Source organism: Mytilus edulis, chromosome 1 (assembly GCF_963676685.1).
Source record: "Mytilus edulis chromosome 1, xbMytEdul2.2, whole genome shotgun sequence".
NCBI lineage: Eukaryota > Metazoa > Mollusca > Bivalvia > Mytilida > Mytilidae > Mytilus > Mytilus edulis.
Genome location: NC_092344.1, coordinates 87,643,351 through 87,670,068, shown reverse-complemented (window position 1 = coordinate 87,670,068; position 26,718 = coordinate 87,643,351). Strand labels below are relative to the sequence as shown.

The window sequence follows — 26,718 nt, the reverse complement described above, 5'->3', positions numbered from 1 at the left end:
GATGAGGGCCTCAGGGAAGATTAGTTATATAGCTAACTGTGTAACCCTCTTAAAATAAAGTGTTGTTGTTGTTGTTGTTGTTGTTGTTGTTGTTGTTGTTGTTGTTGTTGTTGTTGTTGTTGTTGTTGTTGTTGTTGTTGCATATTACATAATTTTGACATAAATTCATCCTATTTCTTGACCCAGCAGACAAAGGGATGCTGATATAGATGTCCAGCTTAGTTTGCATATAGAGTGGACTCCAGTTAACACATATAACCCCAACAGTTAATAGGTCGGAGTGAAACTGATCTGGTTACAGCAGTCTAAAGAGGGTAATTTTGGACGGAATTTCACGATTTTTTCTAATTTTTTACTTCAACTGGACCCGACACAGGAAGTAGTCTTTTTCTTCTTGTATGTTTAACACCCCCCCCCCCCCCTCAGAAAAAATTTCCAAGTTAGTATTTGAGCTAAAATGCAAATTAAACATGAGGAACATGACAATAGATAGCCTCATGTTGAGGGAATATGCATACCGGTAGGTTTTCATGCAGAAAATAGTTTATCAACTCCATAGTAATTCAAATTAACAAAATATAACAAGCTCCAATTTTTATTTTTTCCCAAATGAGTTCATAACATTAACATCATCTTAAACAATATTTTCTTGTTGTAAAAAAATACAATTCTACATTGATATATAACAGGTAGCCATCTATAGTTTTGAAACTTTTGCAATTTAATGAAATGGCTTTCAAATAATGCCTTTTGGTTGAATCTAGTATAAATTATTACAACACTTGATATATTAAAACAACTTGTTTCTTCAACTTCACCAATAGGCCACACTTTTTTTCAAGCTGGAAAACCACAGTTATGTTTGGAATACCCCACCCTTTTATATTGTCTCTGTCCTTGCATCAGAAATCATTTGTTAAAATAAAGGACTCCGGACAAAACTGGAAGTTAATACAACTTACAACAATATTTTATTCTAATGCAATTCTTTTCTATATTAGATTTTTAAAAGGATGACCTAGTATGTGTGCAGGGGGATTAAACTCACACTTTACCTGGCAGAATACTCTGTGACATTTAATTTCATTTAGCAGGCATGCTTAAACAATTACATTAGAATATGAATAACTGCAATTTATATAAATACTATAGATTTTGCAGCTGCAAATATGTTTTCCCCTTCCAAAAATGCAGAACTGGAAAAATTTATTTACAACTATAAAATCAAAGATTGAAATTGCCATGTTTAGAAATAGAACACAATATTTCCTTCCGTCTAATTGATGCAAAAAGCACTCAAAAACTTTTTAACTATAATTTCAACTGTAATTGACTCAAAAACAAACAGCAAAATTTTATTTAATATGATAAAAATTTTAAACTGTCATTGAATTATAAGTAAAGGTGCCACATTTCAGTGAGTTTTTCCTCAATCAAGATTTTTTATGCTATATACCGAGAAAAAGTTTCCTCCATTTAAACCTGTAAACCAGCTTATTTTCTCAGATACTTTATTTCACTTCAATATGTCTGACTGACTTCACAGATTTTTTTTTTCTTGATGTTTTATATTTCAATTAATGATGCAAGTTTATTGTTATTCACACTATTTATCGAATCATCAAAGGTGTGAAAAAACTTGGTTTACACTAGTGGGCATATTCTCTCCTAGTCTTTGCTTTTATTCAACTTGATAACAATCAAATAGATGTGCAGTGAAAATATGAATAAGGTCTCAATTAATCTTCAACTGAAAAAATAACTTTTGAATAAATAGTTTGTTTTTGAAGATTTGACTTTAAAAAATGTACTACATGTATTTCTATTTAATAAAAAAAATATGTACATATTCAGATCGATTGATTGATGTTGAAAGTATCCCCCTTTCAGCACCGTGGGATATATCATGACAGCCAGTTTTCATATGTAGATGAAGACAGTGTACCTGGAAAAAACCACCAACCTTCAGCAGGAAAACTTTCTAGTCAATCAAATTAGGAGTGAAATGCACCCAACATGAGCGGGGCTTCAACTCACATTCTCAGTGTTGACAGGCTAAGTATGACTGCAGAATAATTACTTAAACAACCCAGCCACCGAGATCCTAGTACATTTTATAAGAACTACTTTTGGCGTGTTTAACGACGTTGACTACCCATTAGGGTCTCACACAGTCGGTATTATAACAAATGCTAATTGGTTAAAGAAAATTACTATAAAAATCAATACTCCTATTTTATATTTCACTATTGTTGTATTTTTCATACACGTCATAATTTTACTTTACTACCTGAAATGTGGCTCACTAATGAATTCACAAATTTTAACAGTTCTCAATAAAAACAAATATGAAAAATAGATTCTAGTGAATTGATAGTTTCTAATATTGAAATTTGAGAGGGAAAATTCAAAGTAATAATACTTCGCTAAACTCTAAGTGCAAAAATACATATTTAGTACTCCTCTTAATTTACAACAAACCATAAATTTATCTAATGAACTCAAAAACAATACAAAAAATATACAAAAAATACAAATATCACATAAACTATATTATCTTATGTTCAACAAATCATTGTTGATTACCAAGATTCAAATGTAATCATGATTATATTAATAGAAATTTATTTTATAGGGGGACTTTGAATAACATGTGTAAAATGTTTAAAATATTTGTTACAACATTATGATATACTGACTATTAAAAATGTATGAAATTCATATTTTTTGCAACTGTTTTAAAAACAGTTGGAGATTTAAAATCTCAAAAATGATCATCTAAAGGATATTATTTGATATAGTTGAAATAAAATTGAGAATGGAATTTTATTACCTTTTCAATCTTCAAATTTAAGGGGGAAAAAAAGAGAGATTTATCATTCATTCTTATTCAAAGAGAAATGTGCACTTAACAATCAGTAGTCTACTGAGAGTGCACTTAACAATCTGCAGTCTACTGAGAGTGCACTTAAAAATCTACAGTCTACTGAGAGAAACTATCAAATAATTTTAGGACAAAGTCACAAATGAAAAATGGTACATTATTTTTCTTAATTAGAAAAAAGTATGGTCTCGAGGTTTTGCATGTCAAAACAGATAAATTTGTGGTATGTCTCATTTATAATATTAACGCATTAACACATTCATTTGACCGGCTGTATGTATAAATAGGTACTAACTTTCAAGGTACTAAGCCTTTTACAAAATTTTATACATGATTTTTTACATTAATCTTATCAAATCATTTCACTAAAAGGTAGGAAACAAAATTTCATGACTTTTTATAATATTTTTATTATTTATTTCTTACCTTTCATTTATAAAGGTTATAAATCAAAATTGTTTGACAATACTTAGAACAGCAGATTGTATTGATAATTTACATTTTTCAATGTTCAATGTCGTGCAACTTATAAATATAATATTCATTATACAAAAATACATTTCATAATAATATCTTTTAAACAACAACAAATAAGAAATACATTCAGAACACCATAATACGATAACCCTCAGAATCACTTTATAATGTCAATAGACGATCTAAACAAGTGGCTCCTTTTCTTCTATTGGAACTTTCTCCTGTGATGGTGTACCACCTGGTCTCATTAACACTCCTCCTTTTATTACTGGTTTCTGAGATTCTGACTTATGCACACTAAAAAGAAAAAATCAAATTAAAAATAAATTCAACTTTTAGTATTAGATATTTTCCTATACTTTTATTGAGCACATAGATGGCCTAGTTATAAACCAAATACAAATGTACAGATATTTGCAGATACATGATGATAACATTTCTGTTATTTTGTTTTTGGTTTTTTAAACTACTGAAACTAGCAACTAAAGATAACTTTTTTTAAACATTTCATCCTTTTTTTCTATTTCCTCAGAATTAAAGATTAATTAATCAAAAGAAGGAGTATGACAACATTCAGAAAGCACAATACATTGTTGAAAATATGAAAAAGATGATCATACTTGAGCTTTTACACAGTAATACAAACTATTTTAGTAAGATAAAAACAATATAAGTTATGCAGAGCTATTATTCAAGTTTCATACAACTAGTCATACTTTGAAAGAATTAGATACTGCATACCTATTGAAAAAATCATTTCTGTTAAAGAATTATTAGAGAAATAAATAAATGATTTTAAGGACTTTTAAATCTTATAGTTTATTTTTTATGTCTGTAAAAATTATTACATTATTATTTATTTCTCTTACTGGTTTTATATACTAAGTGTAAACATGTAAAATGAAAATGTAAAATTATTTGTAGTTTGCATACAATTAGGGTTGAGCAAACTGTATCTCCTTCAGGCATGTGACAGGGTGTTTACATCAGTAAATGTACATAAATTGGTAGTTCTCACATACAAAAATTGTTAACATATGAATTTCTTTGATTTCTTTGTTGTATATCACTTGATATACAAATTGAAATAATTTGATTTCAGTTAGAAATTTAAATATCATCTAATAAAATTACTTTTTGTTGTTTAAAATGTCCAGATACTCATAAATAAATTCTCTTCTTGTAATAAAATTCACAATGTTGGTTTAAAAATTGAAAATTATGTCATCCAGACAATATTTGAAAACATTTAATCAATGAAATGACAAGAGTTTATTTTACTATGGCAACATCTGACTTAAGCTTTGTTTTCTATAGTAAATCATATAGATATCAATAAGTATATTAATTAATATATATATAATATGGAGGTGTATATTAATTTGCCTAACCTTACACAGATATATTTTTGCACTATTAGGTTGTGCTGTAACACAAAGGCTCATTGATGCTTTAGAAGCTACTACACATGATAAATCATAAAACATTCATGCAATGATTTCACCTGAAATGTCATTATTAGATTTGGCCCTCTCTTATGAAATTATTCACAACTTCTCTAATATCTTGACAATTATCAGCTGGCCGTTAGGTGTTTGCACTTCTTTATAATAAAATTGACATCTAAATGTCTTATAAGGAGAAATTCGTGCTAGTTGATTGATGTTACATAGACATTTACCTCCTTTCAAAACCAGTATAAATTCACTGACTTTACTTCTGTGAATGTCCCCTTTTTCACATATCACTGTTATAAAAAAGTTGCTTCAAAGTATCAATGAGCCCTAAGACATTAACTAGTAAGGGTCACACAACAATACCTTTTAACTCAAGCTTTAAAAACACTACTTCCAGGATTCACAGAATTTACCATACTGAAAAATACAATCAAACCTGTAGGTTGAGACCATTTTTTAACAGAAATTATAATTTTCTATTTCTCCTCTTTTCCTTTCTTTTTTGATAAGATGGAGACATTTCAATTTTCTGAGCTATAAATTAGTATATAGAAAAATTCTACAAGCAGAATGAAGGTCTATTGAAAGAAGTTATATTTTCTTCACAAACAGGTTTGATGGTATGTTAACCACATCAATGTTAGCTATGCCCATTCCAATAACATGCAGATGTTCTACTGAACAACACATATTAATTCTGTAGAACATGGGACTCAATCCAAATAACACACACAGTCTTTAAAACTTTGGTACACAAAAAAGTCAGATTTTAGTAATGTAGTTTTTGCTAATGGTTTGGCCTGTTTAACATGGGAAAGGAAAATAAATAGCTTAGTGAATAAAAGCCTAGCCTTAGCTTGTTATAATAACTAAAGCACCAAGTATACACATTCCAATAAAAAAGAAAGATTAAAATATGCTAAAAGATATTCTTCCACCCTATGATATCATATCCAATAGTATCTGCAATTATCAGTAGATTTATAGGCTTCTTTTAAAATGAAAAAACTGTCACAAAGCAGAAGGTACATAATATTTTTAAGGCCAAGTTGGACCAAAATTATACTTTTTTATTTCTAAATTTTTCTAGTTTGAATCATATGTTTTTTTTAATGTAAATTCAAAGGGTCAAAATAAGTTTCAAATTGTACCTTCTCCTCTTCATGAAATATCATATACCACCTCTTTTATATACAACATTCTCATTATCTAGTATATAATAATAGCAACTAACAACTAAATGACTTACAGCACAATCTTTAACACAAAAAATTTGTGAAAGTTTTGAAAGATAAATAATAAAAGTCAAATGTTATTCAATACAAATGTCAGAAATGGTAAAGCATAGATTGGAGGGATGTCCTGCTGAAAATCTATCTTCAATAATGAAAATATGTATTGTGACCTTAACCTTTGACCAACTGACCAGTAATATCAACAGGGCTCTTGGATCATTTCAATGGGCATTCTCAAGATTGGTGAATGTTGTATACACTGTTCAAAAGATGTAACATGGAAACAACATTTTGTTCCAAATTTATTCTATCAATTGCTGTTGTGACCTTGACTTTTGACCTTGTGACCGCCAAAGGTCTTCTTCAACCCATGGGGCAATAACACCAAATTTGGTAAGAGTGCAAAATGTTTTCAAAATTTGAGATATCAATAACAGCTGAGTTTACACATAACACTGGTAACAATAAGAGTAAATCAGTTTTGTTATCTTATCAGTTGAGTTAAAGAACACATTGAGGATGCCTGTCAGTATAAAGCATACCGATACTTTTATTGTTTTTTTCCAGTCTAATTGTATTGTTAATGCTGTAAATTTTGGACGAGAAAGGGAAGGCTGCATGGCTCTGGAATACTGTATAGCAGGTTAATTTCACGATTTTTCTTGAATAAGGTATACAAAATATTTTGACGGTTATTATTTTGGCGGATTCAAAAGTTTTATCAATACCTTTGCATGTACACTTTTAAATTGGCTGGATTTATTTTGGGCGATTTTGTTCTATCCACGAAAATTTATTCGCGCAAAATAACCTGCTATACGGTATTACATTTAAATTCTAGTCAGTCTGTATTGTAACACATGATGCAAGAGCTATGTACACATATTTGATGCTAATTTAACTTTTAGTCAGTCTGTATTGCAACACATGCTGTTCGAGTTATGGACACATTGGATGCCTACTTATGTTTACCATTTTAGTATTTGTCAATCTGTTTTGCAAGAATAGTAATTAATATCCTGGTACAACCTGTATCACAAGAAAGAATGGTGATCAAATAATGGCCATAAATGTCTACAGAATGATAAAGGTTAGTACTTCTGAAAGTTTAAACATGGAAACAATTTGTTTGTCCAGTCTACTTTACAATATCCAACACATTCTTAAAATGATGACCAGATTTATAAAAATACAACATACATGCATCTCCCATAATTCCACATGAAATAAATAGTTATACACTACAGAAGCAAGAAAAGTCTGCTTTCTTAATGACGAAGGAGCATTTTTCCTGACATAATATTCCTTTTCAACTTTTCAATTTCACCAAATCTATTTAGATGTCTTGCACTTTGATGTGAGAAATTTGTTTTCCTCTATTGTTCTCATTTATTTCCACAATTGATGGACAAAATATTCATGTTCATCCTGATTAGAGTAAGGTTTTTACAGTTCATACCAGGTGAGAATATGCATACCGCTCTCCCTTACCCCCTTATAAGTGTGCAATAATTGTCCCCTTATTTTTTACCCAAATACTTTTTATGTCCATAGCATTTTAAACATTTCAAAGCCTCAAAATTGAGTTTATTTTGAAGTTATACATACTACCCAAAAAATAAAGATATAAATATATATATAGTAAAGCAAAAAAAAACCATTTTCACCCTCAAAAACTCAAACATTTTAAAAGAAGAAACTAAAGGGAGGCTGACAAATTAAAAACTAGGATTTTGAGATAGGGCTGTGTTGGAACCAAGGGTACTGCAAGAAGCTGAACATCAACCACATATATGTAAAGACACCCATTTTTCCTTGCAAATTCTTGAATTTTGTTAATAAAAACAATTTAGTAATGTTAACAAACATTATGGATACATTATTTTCCATCATTTCTAGCTTGAAGTACTTTTATAATTAAACCTGCCTGGGAAACCAAATTCTTGAGTACAGAATGCTAAAATGAACAGCTTTTTACAGTATACTGGTTTTCTACATTTGAAATCTCAACATGGATCCAATTTGTTAAGTATACCTACTAGCTCTGTTTAATTAACAAATAATTCCTGTAAATGAATGCTATATTCTTACTGTGTGTACACAATAGAATAAGATTGCACAAGTGCTTTGAAAAATGTTAGATTATAAAGTTGAGCTGAGAACATAATATTAAATTCAAACAGTATCAAAGAGTCCCTAAACATAAGTATGATACTAAAATTAATAGATTTGAGTCCACTATCAAGGGTTCTTAGTTACACTATCAATTGACATATTAAGTAAGCATTATTCTATGGCATACTATTATTTCACGTTGAAACACCAACTTCCAGGAGTCAATTTCACAAAAAAACTTAAGACTAAGATTTGTCGTACGTCATGAACAATTCAGTATACGGTACTTACTATCAATCTTAGTCGTAAGTTTTTTTGTGAAATCGACTCCAGACTTTTTCTAACACAGGTTACCAAAAGAATAGAAAGTCATTTTTGATGATGTTTTTCTCAACACACAACATTATTGACTATGTAATTGTAAGTTATTATCCCTCTATGAGTGCCATGCTTTTTTGTTTTTAAATTTAACCAACATTTCAAATGAAACACCGACATTAAATTAGATTCTAGAGAAAATCTATCTACTACCAATAAGCAACAGCGAAAGCTTCCCATAATGGCAGCACAAAAAAGTCTATCACATATGATTCATACCTGTATAGCCATTGCTGTGACAATGCAGCTAAAAATAGAAATCCTACACAGCACTGGAATATCACCTTCATTTGTAAATTCTAAAAATAAAAAGGGAACACATTTTAAAATGTTTATCTTTTATAAAACAACAAACTCATGCAAATTATTATGGACATAAACATTTTGACCACCGATCATTCAAAATTAAACTATCTAGAAAATGCTCTTTTAGCCGACTGATTTATTTATTTGTATATAAAATGCAATCTCATATAAATGGTTTAAAGCATCTGTATTTGTCATCTCATACTGAATAATTATGTTACTATTGTCCAACTGTCTTACTGTCAAACTATCAATCTGACAATCTACTTTACTGAAATTAAATCAAAAGTTTTATAATTCTTACCATGCGAGATCTTAAGAATTTAAAACATTAAAATATTTCTTCAAAATAATTCCCTATGCTATGAATTGAATAAAATAAAATAAAAATTAGAATTCTAAAGGTCAAGGTTATATACAAAATATAAAATTGTTTACTCACCTGAAGTAAAATGGCAACTACTATCATGTTCAATGGAATTCTAAAGAAGTTCATTATGGTGGCTCTGGCTGTACAATAAAAATATAAATTAGTTTACTTTTTACAGAAGTTATGTCAGTATGAAATCACTGGGTATGAAATATAGTGATAACTGTATCATATTTGGCACAATCAAAATTCACTAATTTTATCCAATATCTTATTCCATGTTATAGTTTGTATGATTGACAAAAAATCACTAAGACCTAGTTACAAATGGCTAAACTTATTAAATAAACCATACAGTGACCTAAAAGTTGTTAACTTTTGTGTAATTTGGTCTATGTTGGAGAGTTGTCTCATCTACAATCATACCACCTCTTCTTATTTTTATAATAAACAATTTTATTAAGTTAAAATGAAAATATTATTGAAAATCACTTACTTTCTTCTGGTACATATTTGCCTCTCATCTGCCCTAGAGATGGCCAAAATATTCCTACACAGCACTCAAACACCAAGAAACCAATAAATACTACCAATTGATTCTGGAAATGAAATTAATCATAATTCTTCAAATCAGTTAGCTTTCAACAAAAACATATCTTGCCAATGTATGTACAGCTTATCATAAACTTTTACAAATGTCTACACTTGGTAAAACAAAATATTTTAACCACACAAATGACATCACTGGCTCCTTGTTTTCTGATGGGTTGTGAATACTCATTTGTTCTCTCATCCTTCTTTTTTTAATGTAGTTTTGGTAAGTTTGATATTTTCTCCTTTTTCTTTGATTTCAATGATGTTTAGTGGCATTTAAACCTTTACAATAAGACAGGATAAAAAAATGTTGAATACCATGATAATTAGAGAGAACTAGTTTATTTGAAAGGGTAATTGTATGTCTCTTAGAAAGCAGATATTGAAATTAAACTTTTTTCTATGCAAAACATAAAGTTATTCTAACCCCTAAAAAAAAAAAGGGTGTCTTAGTCATGGTATGTCTTTGCCTTTAGATATTCATCGGGTATTACTTACGCCTTTAAAAATGATGGGTGTGGCTAATGATGCTGATGCTACTACTAATACAAATCTGGAAAAAAATAAAGGCTTATATTATACCAACAGAAATAGATTTAATAACTCTATTCAATCAGATTGATCAATTGATTGTTGGTTGCTTAACTCCAGTGGCAAATATTTCATATATGTTCAAGACGAGTATTCAATCAGATAGAAGAAACAGTATAAAGTTCTTATCTGCTATACAAATTTCAATCTTTAAAGAAATGTTAAGTAATGAAGGCAATTTTTTTTAAGTTTATACTTTTATCCCATTAAATCAAATACATGTACTATAAAGAATCAATAAACAAAGAGAACCTCTCATTCTTTTATAATCATTATATTAATAGCAAACTTTTATTTCCTAGGGCATTAAATGTCATTTTGAATACATTTGTATAACGCTCATGTATCATTCAGCTTATACAGCATGTTCCAATAAAATATTGGTAGTAGGTATACTCCCATCAATGGACCTTATCGCTATTCCCGGCTGACCTGAGAATCTGTCCAGCTTGACGTCATACAACAATCACTTTTCTATTGTAGCGTCAAAATTTTACCGACCTGTGTGATGTCCAGCAATTGGGGACAAATAGTGATATGGTGTCTAGTTTTCCGAGTTTGGTCACATACTAATCTAATGAATAAACATATTTTCAATCTCAGATAACTTAACTTACCTCATGAAAGATTCTGGAGATGAATATTTTGACAGTAACTTAAATAATGATGACCCTATCATGATGGATACCTATAAAAAATCAATTACATTGAAAATCACTGAGAAATGATTTTGATAGCGTGTCATTTTTTATGTACTTTAACGCCACTGAATAATATTAAAAGTGGATGATGAGTTCTAAAAAAAACTAGCTTGTGCTTGTCCCAATTCAGGAACTTCATCAGAGGTTTTCTGTCATTTGTGGAATTTTCTGATGGCAGATCTTGGAAGTCTCTGTTCAATTTATTCTTAACTTTTGTAGTTTTATGATTTTAAGTGATTTAATAGAATATTTTGTAAGCTCTAGATGTTGTTGAGTTTTCATGTTGTCCTATAAATATCATATCTTACCCAACACCTTTTATCTTATTCATATGACATACCATAAAACCAGCAAATATATGACCATGAGGTATTTTTTCAGATGTTGTACTGGACTCTGATGGAGTAAGGGCTGGGGTCCATTCCAGTACAAATATATACATAGATCCTTCAAACAAGGATTGGATCATTCCTAAACATAATATCTTTGGATCTGAAATAAAAATTAGTTTATAAAATATTAAATATAACTAATTCAACTTCATTTTCATAGACTGACATTGGCATTTTGAGGACAAAAATAATTGTACACCAATGAAGGAGTACTATATAATAAATAAATTATGTAAAAGAATTTTAAAATATTTAATAAGAGATATTACTTAGACCAATTTAAAGATCTATCCTTGCTTACAATGAACTAGAGGCTCTAAAGAGCCTGTGTCGCTCACCTTGGTCTATGTGCATATTAAACAAAGGACACAAATGGATTCATGACAAAATTGTATTTTGGTGATGGTGATGTGTTTGAAGTTCTTACTTTACTGAACGATTTTGCTTCTTACAATTATATCTATCATGAACTTTGCCCATTAGTAACAGAGAACTATATTTGGTAAAAATTTACATAAATTTACCAAATTAATGAAAATTGTTTAAAATTGACTATAAAGGGCAATAACTCCTTAAGGGGTCAATTGACCATTTAGGTCATGTTGACTTATTTGTAGATCTTACTTTGCTGAACATTATTGCTGTTTACAGTTTATCTCTAGCTATAATAATATTCAAGATAATAACCAAAAACAGCAAAATTTCTTCAAAATTACCAATTCAGGGGCAGCAACCCAACAACCGATTGACCGATTCATCTGAAAATATCAGGGCAGATAGTTCTTGACCTGATAAACATTTTTATCCCCTGTCAGATTTCCTCAAAATGCTTTGGTTTTTGAGTTATAAGCCAAAAACTGCATTTTACCCCTATGTTCTATTTTTAGCGGTGGCGGCCATCTTGGTTGGTTGACCAGGTCACGCCACACATTTTTTAAACTAGATACCCCAAAGATGATTGTGGCCAAGTTTGGATTAATTTGGCCAAGTAGTTTCAGAGGAGAAGATTTTTGTAAAAGATTACTTTAATTTACGAAAAATGGTTAAAAATTGACTATAAAGGGCAATAACTCCTAAACGGGTCAACTGACCATTTTGGTCATGTTGACTTATTTGTAGATCTTACTTTGCTGAACATTATTGCTGTTTACAGTTTATCTCTATCTATAATAATATTCAAGATAATAACCAAAAACAGCAAAATTTCCTCAAAATTACCAATTCAGGGGCAGCAACCCAACAACCGATTGACCGATTCATCTGAAAATTTTTGGGCAGATAGATCTTGACCTGATAAACATTTTTATCCCATGTCAGATTTCCTCAAAATGCTTTGGTTTTTGAGTTATAAGCCAAAAACTGCATTTTACCCCTTTGTTCTATTTTTAGCCGTGGCGGCCATCTTGGTTGGTTGACCAGGTCACGCCACACATTTTTTAAATTAAATACCCCAAAGATGATTGTGGCCAAGTTTGGATTAATTTGGCCAAGTAGTTTCAGAGGAGAAGATTTTTGTAAAAGATTACTTTAATTAACGAAAAATGGTTAAAAATTGACTATAAAGGGCAATAACTCCTAAACAGGTCAACTGACCATTTTGGTCATGTTGACTTATTTGTAGATCTTACTTTGCTGAACATTATTGCTGTTTAAAGTTTATCTCTAACTATAATAATATTCAAGATAATAACCAAAAACAGCAAAATTTCTTCAAAATTACCAATTCAGGGGCAGCAACCCAACAACCGATTGACCGATTCATCTGAAAATTTCAGGGCAGATAGATCTTGACCTGATATACATTTTAACCCCATGTCAGATTTGCTCTAAATGCTTTGGTTTTTGAGTTATAAGCCAAAAACTGCATTTTACCCCTATGTTCTATTTTTAGCCGTGGCGGCCATCTTGGTTGGTTGACCGGGTCACTCCACACATTTTTTAAACTAGATACCCCAATGATGATTGTGGCCAAGTTTGGTTTGATTTGGCCCAGTAGTTTCAGAGGAGAAGATTTTTGTAAAAGTTAACGACGACGGACGACGACAACGGACGACGACGGACGACGACGGACGACGACAGACGACGACGGACGACGGACGCCAAGTGATGAGAAAAGCTCACTTGGCCCTTCGGGCCAGGTGAGCTAAAAATGTGTTAACTTAAAATCTCTCTCCGTTCTAATACCCATTAAATATCTAAAGAGAATGTAAAGCAAGCAACAATTAAAAGCAATCAAATCTTCAAAGGACTATTTCTAATTTTGTTTGCAAGTATGGTTTAAGTGACTTTTTTGTAAATTTTCATTTGATTTCATAGATTTCTGTTAAGAAGAACACAAACAAAACTTTGTTTTAATAATACATGTACTATATATCAACAGGGAAGAGAACCCACCTGTTTTGATAGATTTCCAGGCTTCAGAAAAACTGTGTCCAATATTTGTAGTTCTATCACCATAGTTTTCTGTCCATGTGAACACAACTATAACTGTCATGATCATTAAAACTGTTAAGGCCACATCAAATGGTGCACTGAAATAGATAAAAAAAATTCAATATCATTAAAACAAATATTGGCAGAATATAGCAATGGCAATGTCCATAATACTGATTGCACAGGCTTCCAAAATATTTTTGCCAGAAAAATATACAATATAAAATTGTTTGTTGTCAGTTTAAAAATATTTGCATTTTGAATCTTTACCCCCTTTTCTTCTCAGCTACATTTTTATGCATTGAAAAAACATTTTCATTCCATTCAAAATGACATACAGTTATATGTCACTATGTAGCTTGCAATTTCCTGCTGACAATAAAATAAGATGGGAATTCTTGATACTTACACAAATCCAAATCTGTCTGCAAAGAATTGTGCCACCAAACCAGCTACAATGGCTACTAAGGAGTTTCCTAGTACTGCATGACTGAATACTGTTCCCAAAGATTCCTGCTCAAAACCTCGCTGTAAAATAAAATTATGTTTACTTCATATATACACCCAACAAAAACTCTAAATCAACAATTGAAATAAAGAAAGTTCCATTATGTTCTACATACGTTTTGTTAAGTAATCAAATTTGTTTTTAAATACTAACTGTTAATAATACATTTATATATATATATAAAAAAAAAAAAAGAACCTCAAATCAAATTCTGTGTATTTTTCTTTCAACAACATTTGGAATATTTATTTAATTGGACAGTATTTTTTAACCAAAAGGTTACATTTCAAATATAATATAAAATACAATAATTTACCTTGGTATGTTCATATATCATCCAGGATTCAAAAGCACTGTACAGGATTGAAGTGGCAATACCTCCTAGCAGACGTCCTAACATCAGAACCCAGAAACTGTTAAAATGCTGAAATACAAACAATCCAGTATCTCATAACCACCGGTTTGATAAAAACATCTGAATTTGTAATACCTTGACAAATATCAATTCTATATAAAGAATATAAAAAGAAAAAGTTTCAATTTCTATGTTTCAGACAATATGAAAAGCTTACTTTGTTCTTTGTGCCATGTTTTTCAGTTATTATATGAAATACATATGTGTAATCCTAAGTCAAGGTTGGTGCAAAAATGTTACATTCTAGGGGCCAATTCAGCAGAAATTTCAACACCAAGAAGAAACATGTCTACAGTAGGTTCTTGGCAAGCACTAAACCTAAAAGTAAATATCTAGTATTTACAAAACAATTTTAAAGTAAAGCTTGCGCTAGTGGCCTTAAAGAACATCCTACCTTTGTAATACAAGCTCCACCATACAGTATTCCATAAATAATAGCGTTATTTCTTCTGCCACTGTAAACAGAAAATGAAGAAAATGATAGGTATACAGACAGCTGTTAAACAGAGTTGTGATTGTATGATAATGGTGAGGTTTGTTTATATTGTTATGTATAAAAACTAATTTTTGAAAACACCCTTTATGCATGATGGAGTGGATCTAATATATTGGATTTTAAGGAATATTTTACATGTTCCACATCTTTTTGTTTGCTTTATGGTTATGTTCCATTATAAAAATTTATGCCTGATTTTACGTAAAAATATATTTGCAAAATGTACTGATAGCTGTGCAACTTTTAATATAGAGAACATCATTGATCTATCTCAAGTAGTTCAAACCAAACTGACTTTAGCAGAAAAGATAGCATTGAAAATGATACAGGTAAAACAAAATTGTGCAATATAACTTATAAGGGTCTGATACCAATTTCAGTTTACAGATCATATGTTTCTAAACTAACTTGTTATCATGTACACTTAAGACTTATAGTTTGAAATTCCAAATACTGGTATGTAAAGTATTGGAGAGAATTATATTAAAAACAAACAACAAATGTCTGTGATAGAAAATCCTTACAACTTATCAGCTATTGAGCCAACTATTGTTCCAAATATCATACTGGATCCAAAGCCTGCAACAAACAGGACTTCAATCTGGTGTGTCGTCATCCCATAACTATCATACAAAGCATACACATGAGGTCCTTGTAACCAGTCACCAGCTAAAAGAAAGAAAAATGTAAGCCTTTTATTTAAAGTCTAAACAAAATTCAACTTATGAATCAATAATTACATTACATGTATGTTTAATTAGAATCAATAATTTGGATTGGCTGACATTGATCACAAGGCACTCTAATATCATATTTTAATTCCATATATATATTATTACTTGGTCTGTATAACGCACAGATATAAATTCATCACCTGGTCTGTGCCCTGCACAGGACTTGTTACTTTTGCCTGGTCTGTGCAGCCAAATTAAATAATAATTCCAAATCTAATTAATGCAGTTATAAAATATAACCAACAAATGACTTCATTTGCTATCAACAGAAAAAATGTAAATCTTTCAGAAGTCTAAAAAAATAATCAATTTATAGATAAATAATAACTGTAATTGCAGCAATTATTGTGTGCATTTATTATTGCGATTTTTGAAGAATGGACAAAAATGCATCATTGCGATTTTCAAAAAAATTGCATAAAAATATCTTATTAGATATCAGAATGTGATTTCTTATTATTGCGATACTCACACAGTCAGATTATTCACAATAATAAAAACCTCGCAATAATTTCTAAATTTGCAGTTACAGTAATGTTTCATTAGAATCCATAATTTGGATTGGCTGACATATATTGCAAAGTACTCATATCAAATTTTATTTCCATATAAAAATAACAGACATAGTCACATACATGTATGACTGGATTTGCTATCCATGACATTTAAATAATGCCAAGGCTACAATATAAGATCATTTATTGACTTTTAAAATTAAATGATATGATAGCAATATTAAGCAAAGAAAGTCTTTATTTGTTTTGTCATTAAAGGAAGATAGCAGAAAAAACTGGTCTCATCAGCTATTTACTGAATGTTAAAATATGTAGCTGTACATGGACAGCCAAGATTTCTTGTCTGGTCAGCAATTGTCATCCATTCAATTCTTATACGAAGACCATAGGGTGGGATATCAACATTTTATTTGAATATAAAAACATCATACAAAATAGTATATCCATTCTTTATTCTTTATTCTTATATATCCTATGACTTATTTATGGATGTTTTGTATGATTATTTGTGGTGAAAGAACTTATCAAATATCACTTTGGTGATCATGTTTTTATGGTAATGTTTAGTTCAATGTTCTAGTTCAAACATGACGGATAGCTATAGGACAAAAGCTTTACTAATAAGACCATTTTCAATAATAGCAGTTAAAATTAATTAAATGTATACAACAATATTTTTTAAAGTCACAGACTATTTAATTATACTTTACATTTTTTGTCAAGGTTAAAACACAACCTTGTAACATAGGCAACAATAATTAAAGGGCTAATAAAGTAGAAGCATGCATAGTTCTGTCTTAGATAACAACAAAAAAGTATCATATCCCTTTTGTTAAACCACACCTTACAAATCAAAAAAATCGTTTAAAAAGAGTTTTGGACAAAATGTTATAATAAAGATCAAAATTATGGTATATAAATCAGATAATACATAATGTTTTTCTTGTTGTATAACACAATTTGGATTATGGTTGGTGTTTCATTTGATCAATCCTGCCATGTGTTGGAAACGTATACGACAAGAAAAATGTAAAACAAGATATTTGTTATCTATAATATTGAGTATGACATGCAGTGGCGTAGCTTGCATGTATGCTCAGATGCTTCAGCATCCACATCATTTTGACCAAAAAAATGTTTTTTAAATAATTATATATAAATTACATGTGACAGTGTTTGCAGCAGATACACATGGTGGTATCCGAATGTAACATGTGCAGGGATATGAGAAAAGTGTCTAATCATTTCCGAAACAGTATGTGTAGTTTATGTAACATGATGGTTAAATTGCAGAAAATCATTAAAAGTCTACATGTATGTCGTAGCGCGTCGTCGGCTACAGCAGGCGCAGACGATAATGATACGTAGACATGCGGACATGTTTGGTCTGAAATGGAGCCCAGCAGAGCGATGACATATCAATGTTAACAACTTCACCATCATACCCTGATGTTGTTTCCCGTGATCATGGAGTTTTATCATTCCTGGGCTTAGAAATATCCTTTCCATCTAGTACAAATATTAATTTTATTTTCAATAAAAGAAAAGAGTCCCAATGTCCCCGCATTGCACATATTTTATCTTTCCCAGATCTATACAAGGGCATTAAATAAAAAATAATTAATATCATGAGAAATAAGTGCTTCAGAACAAATGCAATGGGATTTCCATTATAATTTTATATTTCCAAGGGGCATAATTGGTTAAGATTATTTTTGCAAGTGTCAAAGACATTGCTAATGATATAAATTTACTTCACAAAAATGGCAAAAATTGTTCACATGACAGTGATAACAAGACTGGACAGACGGACAACCAGTATTTCCATGTCCCCTGCAACATTTCAAGATAAGTAATCAAAAACCCCATTCCGAGGCTCAAATTCCAGGAAAGGAGGGTCAATTCAGTTCTATATTCTGAAGTATCATATACAGATGTTACGCTGTAATTGGTCTGATTTTGAGTTGTCGAATATATAGGATTGGGTGTTGGAAATAAAATATCTATTAGTGGGTATTTTGAAATTTAACAAAAATTTAGTCAGTGTCGGATTAATTCTAGGGGAGGACACCCGCATACAGGGAAAATGTCAGAAAAAAAATATGCATAAAATGGTCCCAAAAATTTTTGGCATCCACATCATTTCAACACTGCCTACGCCACTGACATGAAAGAATTAAGTCTTGTATAATTATAAAGTTCTAGGTAGAGCATTTATTGTATTCAAATTTCAAATCCTGGAAAAATAAAAGAAAAGGAGGAGATGTATGGATTCTACATTTGCAGACATTTATAATACAGGTAGTTATCAAGGCATTTCAATTTATTCTAAAGATACATAGCGACCATGTTTAAATCAACATATTTGGTTATCAAAAATTGGATTGATTGATTAGAATGGAAGTTGGAAAGTGCATGAATATGCTAACACCAACTCAATATATTTGGTCTTTTCTCAATGAAGTGTTTTTGGAAAAACATTTTAAGTTCAGAGATTATAAAAAAAAAGATAGTCAAAGAAACGCACCTAAATACAATGTTACATGTACATTGCAACAGGTTAATCTTGATTTAATGTTTAACCTTTGGAATATTTGAATATTTTTAAATATTCATGATTCTGTTAATTTTAAAGTCGAAGTGATCAACATGGCTGTAATTTTTATATTTGCTTTATATACATCTGTCACCGGCATCTAGAGTACAATGTAGCATTAAATCAATTAAAGCCTGTTTATATATGTAAATTAGTAATAAATTGTTATATCAATAATGAATACAACTTATAGGTGTATTAGATACAATGAAACATCCTACTGTGCAAATCATTAAATAAAAAGTATTGTATAAAATATTATACATTTGAAACTCAAAAATTGTGGCTCCAATCAATTTGAACACATTACTGTTACAATGTAAAACAAACTAACAATTCAGCTACTGTCTATTTTTTCAATGATATCAATTGCACCAATAAATTGAAACACATCGTTCAATGTGTTCTTATAAACATGTCATACAATAAATTTTCAACTTCAAAATTTGACTGAAAACTTATCAAAACTAAGCATATATTCAATTGAATTAGTCAGTAGTTTGCATATGTTTTAACTCTGAAATTTCATTCAAGAAAAATCAAGTTTGACATAGGAAAACCAACCATTGTTGCAGAAGATTACAAATAGTGTCAAACATTTATCAAGAGAAGAACTTTACTGTGGATTCCATATATATTATTAGATACCAATTTTCATGGATTCGTGGGTACATGAAAACCATGAATTTAAATGTTTAAAGAATTACAAATTTTCAATCAGTTTAAATCAATATAATTTGCTAAATATGCAAAGTTTTATGCCAGTACCATTGATCCAAATATACTAATTTTTGGTGCAAACAGAGGATACTGTCCATAATTTTGTGGTCATACTTTAGACCAAAAATCAAAATAACTCTGAACACTGGACATAATAAGTTTAAAGATAATAATAATAATAATAATAAATTCTTTATTTAAAGAGGGTAAACACAGTTAGTTACAATCACTAATCTTCCCTGAGGCCCTCATATACATGTATGCAATACAAGTAAAAACAAAATGGTAATAATAAAAGAAAAAAGCAATCATACAACATATAAACACAATTGTATAGACATAATAGTTCAGTGTACATGTACCATGATTAAAAGATATAAAACAGTTAAATATCGCATGTAGTAAATAGACCTAGTATATACAAATCATTAAAATCATACATTCTAAGAGTAATACAATGTAGTTGCAATCATTTCAGACTGAATATTGGGACTGTCTCAAGTATTGTTTTATAATTTGTTTAAAAGAATAAGTGTTTTGCACTTTACGCATTTCATAAGGTAGTCCGTTCCATAAAACTGATCCAGAATAAGCAAAAGATTTTTTAAACAGTTCAGTTTTTGGCTTTGGAACTATCAAATTACCTTGAGTAACACCCCTTAAAGCATAAGGATTATTTACAGATATAAGTTGAAACTTTTGAATTAGGTACTGTGGTGCTTCTTTCCGCATACATTTAAATAGCAATAAATATTTATGGTATTTGATTCTGTTTTCTACTGTCATCCAACCAAGTTTTTTAAATAAGGGGGCTGATGGGGATAATGGGTCTGCATCAAGAATTAATCTTGCTGCTCTTTTTTGAAGTTTTAATATTCTTACTATCCCTTCATTTTTACATTCTCCCCAAATAATACAGCAGTAATCGATGAGAGGCAGAATATACCCATTATAATATGCTTTCCTGGCATTAATATCTAAAAATTTCTTTAATTTAGAAAGAAGGTATATTCTTGATGAAATGCTAGCACAAATTTGATCAATTTGGTTTTTCCAGCTAAGTGTGTTGTCAATTTTAACACCTAATAATTTCTCACATGATGAATTTTGTAGTGTTTCTGAATTTATTACTAAATTTGGTTGAAAAGATTGGGTTGATAACTTCTGACTTGTTCCAGTAACCAAACATTTAGTTTTTTTGGTATTGATGAACATATTATTCATTTTGCACCATTCTTCAACTTTGCATAAATCTTCTTGAACATCATCATGTAAATTTTCTATACTTTTCCCTGATTTATGAAGAGTAGTATCATCAGCATACAAGTCTGTTTTACAATTTTTAATGCACAGGGGAAGGTCATTTATAAATAAGACAAATAATAGAGGACCTAGAATAGATCCTTGGGGGACACCAAATTTCACATCTTTTTTATCAGAATTAACATTGCAAATGTTTACTTGCTGTGTTCTATTACTTAGGTATGACCTGAAAAAACCTACTGCAGACTCACTGAATCCATAAATAGCAAGCTTTAAGCAAAGAATGTCATGATCTACAAGATCAAATGCCTTTTTAAAGTCTAACAGTATTGCTAAGTTAAGATTACCATCATTCATTTCTTTCAGCCATTTGTCAATGATATCAATAAGTGCAGTTTGACAAGAATGATGTGGCCTAAAACCTGATTGTGTAGGATGTAAAAGTTTAAATTTAGACAAGTACTTATACATGTTATTTGAGACATGCCTTTCTAATACTTTTGATAAAGATGGAAGTACAGAAATTGGCCTGTAATTTGTTGCTAAAACCTTATCACCATCTTTGTAAACTGGTGTTACCTTAGCATTTTTCAGTAATGAGGGGTAGATACCAGTATCTATCATTCTGTTGAATATAAAAAATATTACCAGGTTTCACAACGTTTGAATCCAATTAACCCAATTTCATCCAAAATTTTAAAGAGGATTAAGTATAATTAGGGCTAGGGCATATTTTGATGAAGTTAGATATGTACTTGTTTGTTAAAATTGTTAGTTAATTCAAAAACCATTGAAATTTTTTTTATTGTTGCAAAAATGGATGGAAGTAAACATTCCAATGAGGAAATTGAACGCTTAAATTTTTGTCAGGAATTTATTATTTTTACACTTCAGGAATCAAATTGATTACTTTCCCTAAAATGTTATTTATATATAGAACTTAGTTATAATAATAATAATAATATAAAGAAGACTATAGGTAACTTGTAAATTTGTCAGTCATTTGACTTGTAAAGATTGCTTTGTTGCAGATAAAACAAAGATTCACAGCATAGTTACGCAAAAAAATAATTTATAGTGACTTAAAATTAAATAAATGATGATAATTTCAAAGTTATGTGTGACTTAAATTAAGACATTTCTGGTACTTCATGACAGTAATGATGTACAATGTATGCAAAGATTAATCGTGGCACAAAATATACATATGCTGTTACTTTTCGATTCCATTAGCTTTCAGCTATACAACTTAACATGACTTATTAAAATGTTAAAAAAAAAAGAATATGTCTAGCTAAAAGGCAACATAATAAGATTTATGGAAGTAATTTCTTGTATATATAAACAAATGATTTGTGAAATTATTTAAAGAAAAATGTTATTCTTTTTTTAATCCTTACTTAAATTAATTTATATAAGTTAAGCATATAAATTTTTAATTTTTAATTGAATATCAAATTCAATTTATGTCCTAAGTAAAGGAAACATTTTAAAAGGATTGTATTGTCATTATGTGTACCTTACAAAACTACTTTGTACATTTAATCTATAAATCCAACATCCTAGTACAAATATACATGGAATTTTAACGAAATATGCATAAATCCTACAACTTGGTCATGAAATCTGCTGCTTAAATGGTTTCAACAAACAATTTTTCAAGGAGTCAAGATACAAATGTAGAGTACAATACCAAAATCATATTCACTGTGAAAGTAAAATTTATCAAATATTTGTTTCTGCTTAGGTTTTTTTGAAAATGTAAGAAGCTATACATTGGCAGTCTTCACGCTGAACCACAGGCCCAGCAGCTACAGCTTGTAAAAATTGCTCTCTGGCCTATAAAAGTCATATCTACAGGCCAACTTCAAATTAAATTTCCCCAAAAAATAAACTCTTGGCCTGTAGATGTACATATAAAACTTTTAGATAATTAAATTAGGTAATTGAATTCGATGGTTGTTTTTTTTTTTTTCATAAGTATGTGACTGCCTATTTTTTTTCTCTCAAGGCCATTGTAGGCTGGAGCACAAGTATCATTGATATATATACTAGTATATAGATATATATATTTCTTTTTTCAAAATGTATAAATCTCATCTGCACCATACAATGAACATGTAAATCAGTAGAATTCATGATCATGAGATCCTCATACAGTTGAAAATGGGCAATAAGACTAGTTAGAAAATCTATACATTTGTATTATATATAGAGTGAATCCCTATTTTTTCAATTTTCCCGTCTATCTTTGGCACCTAAATTCCTGTTCCAGTTGTTTATCAACTTGTACCAAATTTTAGATCATAAAGGAGTATATATAAACAATTTCCCACACATATGTACATTTGACTATCAAAATGTAGCATGGCAATAAGACATGTAAGATGGATCTGCCACTGCCTATTTCATGCCCATAAATACAAAAATGTACATACCCTAAAGTTTTTATTTGGACCTTTCGATAAATTCTAACATTTTTTTTCAAAACTGCAAGTTTCTCATTTACCTCAAGGGTAAACAAACAGAGCAACACGATATATATCCTTATTTCTTCCTTTATAAATAAAAGGTGGAACCCACAACATTGCTTTAATACATACCCTTTTTGGTTAGCCTTATCAAATTGGGGAAGATTATTATAAATAGGTACTATCCCTAAATATGGGTATCACACCCAAAATGGGGTTATAATTTACAATAATAAAAATAACTTGGGTTTTTATATTTCTTCATTTATATAATGACTTTAAAGCTTAAGATAACCAACATTTACACCTATAATACAATATGGTTCAAGAGACAAATGAATTCAAAGATAATCACCTTCAAAAACCTACTTTTTCAAGACTACATGTATATATAACCTTAAAGCCTTTTAGCAAGTTGATATTTCAGTCATCAAGGTCATGGTGTCTTTGGCATGGTCAATGGGGGGTTTCATTTGGGGGTTCTGAACCCAGATCCTGCTTACTGTTTTATCAGATTCATGTACAGTATCATGCTTACACTATGTACGTAAGCAATTCTCATTTTTTTGTAATTTCCTGTGTCCCGCTAGACTTCATTTCCCGTTTTCACAGCATAATAATTTGACTTACACCTGTCACCCTTACAAAAAATCTGCAATCCTGCATCACCCTTAGAACCCAATGAGACCCACTTTTGGGCAAAATGCTATCAATTGCCATGTTTATGTGAATATTATAATAAGGGGACGAAGTTCCCCATTACAGTAGAAAAATCAATAAAAATATGTTGGGCTTATATTTTCATTGTACTATATATAGCTAATGAACTCAAAATCATTAACTTTTTTGGGTCACTTTTTTTAATTCCTGCATTTGCACAGAATGCAGAAATCAACTTCCTTCTTCCGGTCTTGTTTTCATGAGACTTTAAGTAGTCTAGTAAAATATAGGAACTCAAGGGACACAATACCAATTTCATTTTTAATGATTCTTTATCTTTGATATGTTATCTGATCGTGTTTCTTTGTTTACATTGAACATGATGTCAAACTTAAATAATGTCACAAGTAAAATCCCTGACAACAGAACCAAAATTGGAAATGTTACAGTATTTCATTTTCTTTTTTAACAGATTTTGAAGTTACAAAAAAATAATTCATACAGACTTTGTCCCCTTTCACGGGTAATGACTGCCTCATTTAATAGTGCCTTGAAATCAAAAGTGTATATCTTCATCACTGAACACTGATACAGGTTTTGGGATACATTATACCTATTTATGAGATCTTTCCAACCCTGCTAATTATATGTACTATCTTTTATTTATTATAAATGAACCAATTTTGACAATTATTCTCTGAATTGATGCTACCACACCCATCTTTATATCTAAACTTCAAAAGACATACAAGCTTTCCAACTTATTAAATATCGATTTGTGAAGCTGTGTCAAATTTCTGTTTTACCTATTTTGTGCACTCACCCATTGCAAGCATATAAACGACAAGGTAGACACGCTGGAACTGTTTAAATGCTGCATCACTGATTGTCGGAACTGCAGTTCTTGTATACAGGAATAAAGCTGCACATAAAACACTTAAAACTCCAAACCCAGCTATGAAAATGTTTGCCATGTCTGGTTTATTCGAATACCCAAACAAAAACTTGTATTCTATTTATTTGCGTGTTGACACATATCTCCCGGAAGTATTGATTATACAGGGAATTGACTGAAGCCAAATCGGAGTGGCGCTAAATCCGGAAAAGTAAGATTATCCTTTATTCTCAAGTGGACAAGTGTTAAAATAACAGTCCTACCCGGATTTTGGTATTATGAAGACAAATCTGCTCTTCTTCGTCAGATTTAAGAAATAGATTTTAACAAAACATAAACTTCAGAACTCGAACATTGCATTCAATGATTGCAATACTTAGTTTCAATCTTCATATCTCGGCGAAGGATTTGCTACTACATGTACTATACAAATCATTGATATATCATATTAATCATGATATCAAAAAATAACTGGTACTACCAGGTCTTTGACTTTCATGACCTTGAGGTCATTACCATTCAATTCCTGATGGTAGCACTTGATTAACACAGTAGTTAATAATGCTTTAGCACTGACATGTTTTTTTTAATTTATTTTTTTCTAAAATTCTCCGTTCATAAATTAAGAAATTGCAAAACTATAAGGTTATTAAATAAACTTCTCATTCAGGCAATGTTGACTTAATTGGGGAAACCAAAATGGTTGGAAATTTCTCACAACACAGACATCCTTGTAGGCCCCTATTTTATCATATAGCTCGTATCTTTTCGACATATTTTTTCATCATTGACATTTAAAAGTTTTGCCTTTTTAGCGTTCTTGGTGCTGGTGAACATTAAAATGCTCGATTTTTATCAAAAGTTCAGTAGTCAATCTCGTAGTCAATGCTTCGGTAGTGACTTATTTATAACATATTTTTCGAAGGTACTTCGTTGATTTCTTAAGAAATTAATAATTAACTAAAGGTTTAAACTCCCGCAACAGTTGACCATATTATGAATTAGGTTGTCCTTTGAGGCTGCTTTTGGTCATATAGCTCATTATTTTCCCGCGTATTTAACTTTTATGCATCTTTGACTTTAAATGTTAGGGTCTGATTATTTCTGATTAAGATAAATTAAGAAAAGACCTTCTAAAGCACATAATATATAAAGTGTTATTTCATTTACTAGCCGATGAAATTTTAAGCCCCGCGGTTATAATCAGCTCATATAGTCAATACTTTGGTACAGACATGATTTGATAAGATATTTGTCTAAACATGCTAAACTTCCTCTTTGATGAATGAAGAAATAAGTTACGGTTTAAAGCACTTCAAGCAAATTTGACCGTAGATGATTTTTTTTCTTTCTCTTTCAAATTCCTATTGTTTATATAGCTAAAAACTTTTCTCCCTGGCATTTTTGTTGAGTTTGTGCGTTCTCGGGAAAAGTAATCTATAACACGTTTAGGATGCACAATTTTTTTAGAGCGTTATTATTTCTTTACAAAAGAAGTCCGTTAGTTTTCTC

At 30.2% G+C, this 26,718-nt stretch overlaps 1 protein-coding gene across 3 annotated transcripts; it reads right to left on the bottom strand.

Moving 5' to 3' along the window:
- Positions 1–579: 579 nt before the first annotated feature.
- On the bottom strand, positions 580–25,571 carry LOC139515367 (molybdate-anion transporter-like). Of its 3 annotated transcripts, XM_071304941.1 has the most exons (14): positions 25,135–25,377; positions 15,877–16,021; positions 15,251–15,311; positions 14,758–14,865; positions 14,343–14,461; positions 13,895–14,031; positions 11,449–11,600; positions 11,025–11,095; positions 10,315–10,369; positions 9,719–9,821; positions 9,295–9,362; positions 8,766–8,845; positions 5,182–5,235; positions 580–3,658 (listed from the first exon to the last, which is right to left on the bottom strand). In XM_071304941.1, the coding sequence occupies exons 1-13, from the start codon at positions 25,283–25,285 to the stop codon at positions 5,190–5,192; spliced, it is 1,296 nt and encodes a 431-aa protein (XP_071161042.1). In that variant the 5' UTR covers positions 25,286–25,377; the 3' UTR covers positions 580–3,658; positions 5,182–5,189. The 3 variants fall into 3 exon arrangements, with proteins under 3 accessions (XP_071161042.1, XP_071161037.1, XP_071161047.1); XM_071304936.1 differs by lacking the exon at positions 5,182–5,235 and having other exon boundaries at positions 25,135–25,571; XM_071304946.1 differs by lacking the exons at positions 580–3,658; positions 5,182–5,235 and adding an exon at positions 8,077–8,119.
- Between the last annotated feature and the right edge of the window lie 1,147 nt (positions 25,572–26,718).

Excerpts from the sequence above, each read along its gene's own strand:
- LOC139515367 (XM_071304936.1), bottom strand. The coding sequence starts at position 25,285 with ATGGCAAACATTTTCATAGCTGGGTTTGGAGTTTTAAGTGTTTTATGT. Across the intron at positions 16,022-25,134 it reads CGTTTATATGCTTGCAATGG|CTGGTGACTGGTTACAAGGA; the intron begins GTGAGTGCACAA and ends TCTTTCTTTTAG. Across the intron at positions 14,032-14,342 it reads GCAGACAGATTTGGATTTGT|TGCACCATTTGATGTGGCCT; the intron begins GTAAGTATCAAG and ends TATCTATTTCAG.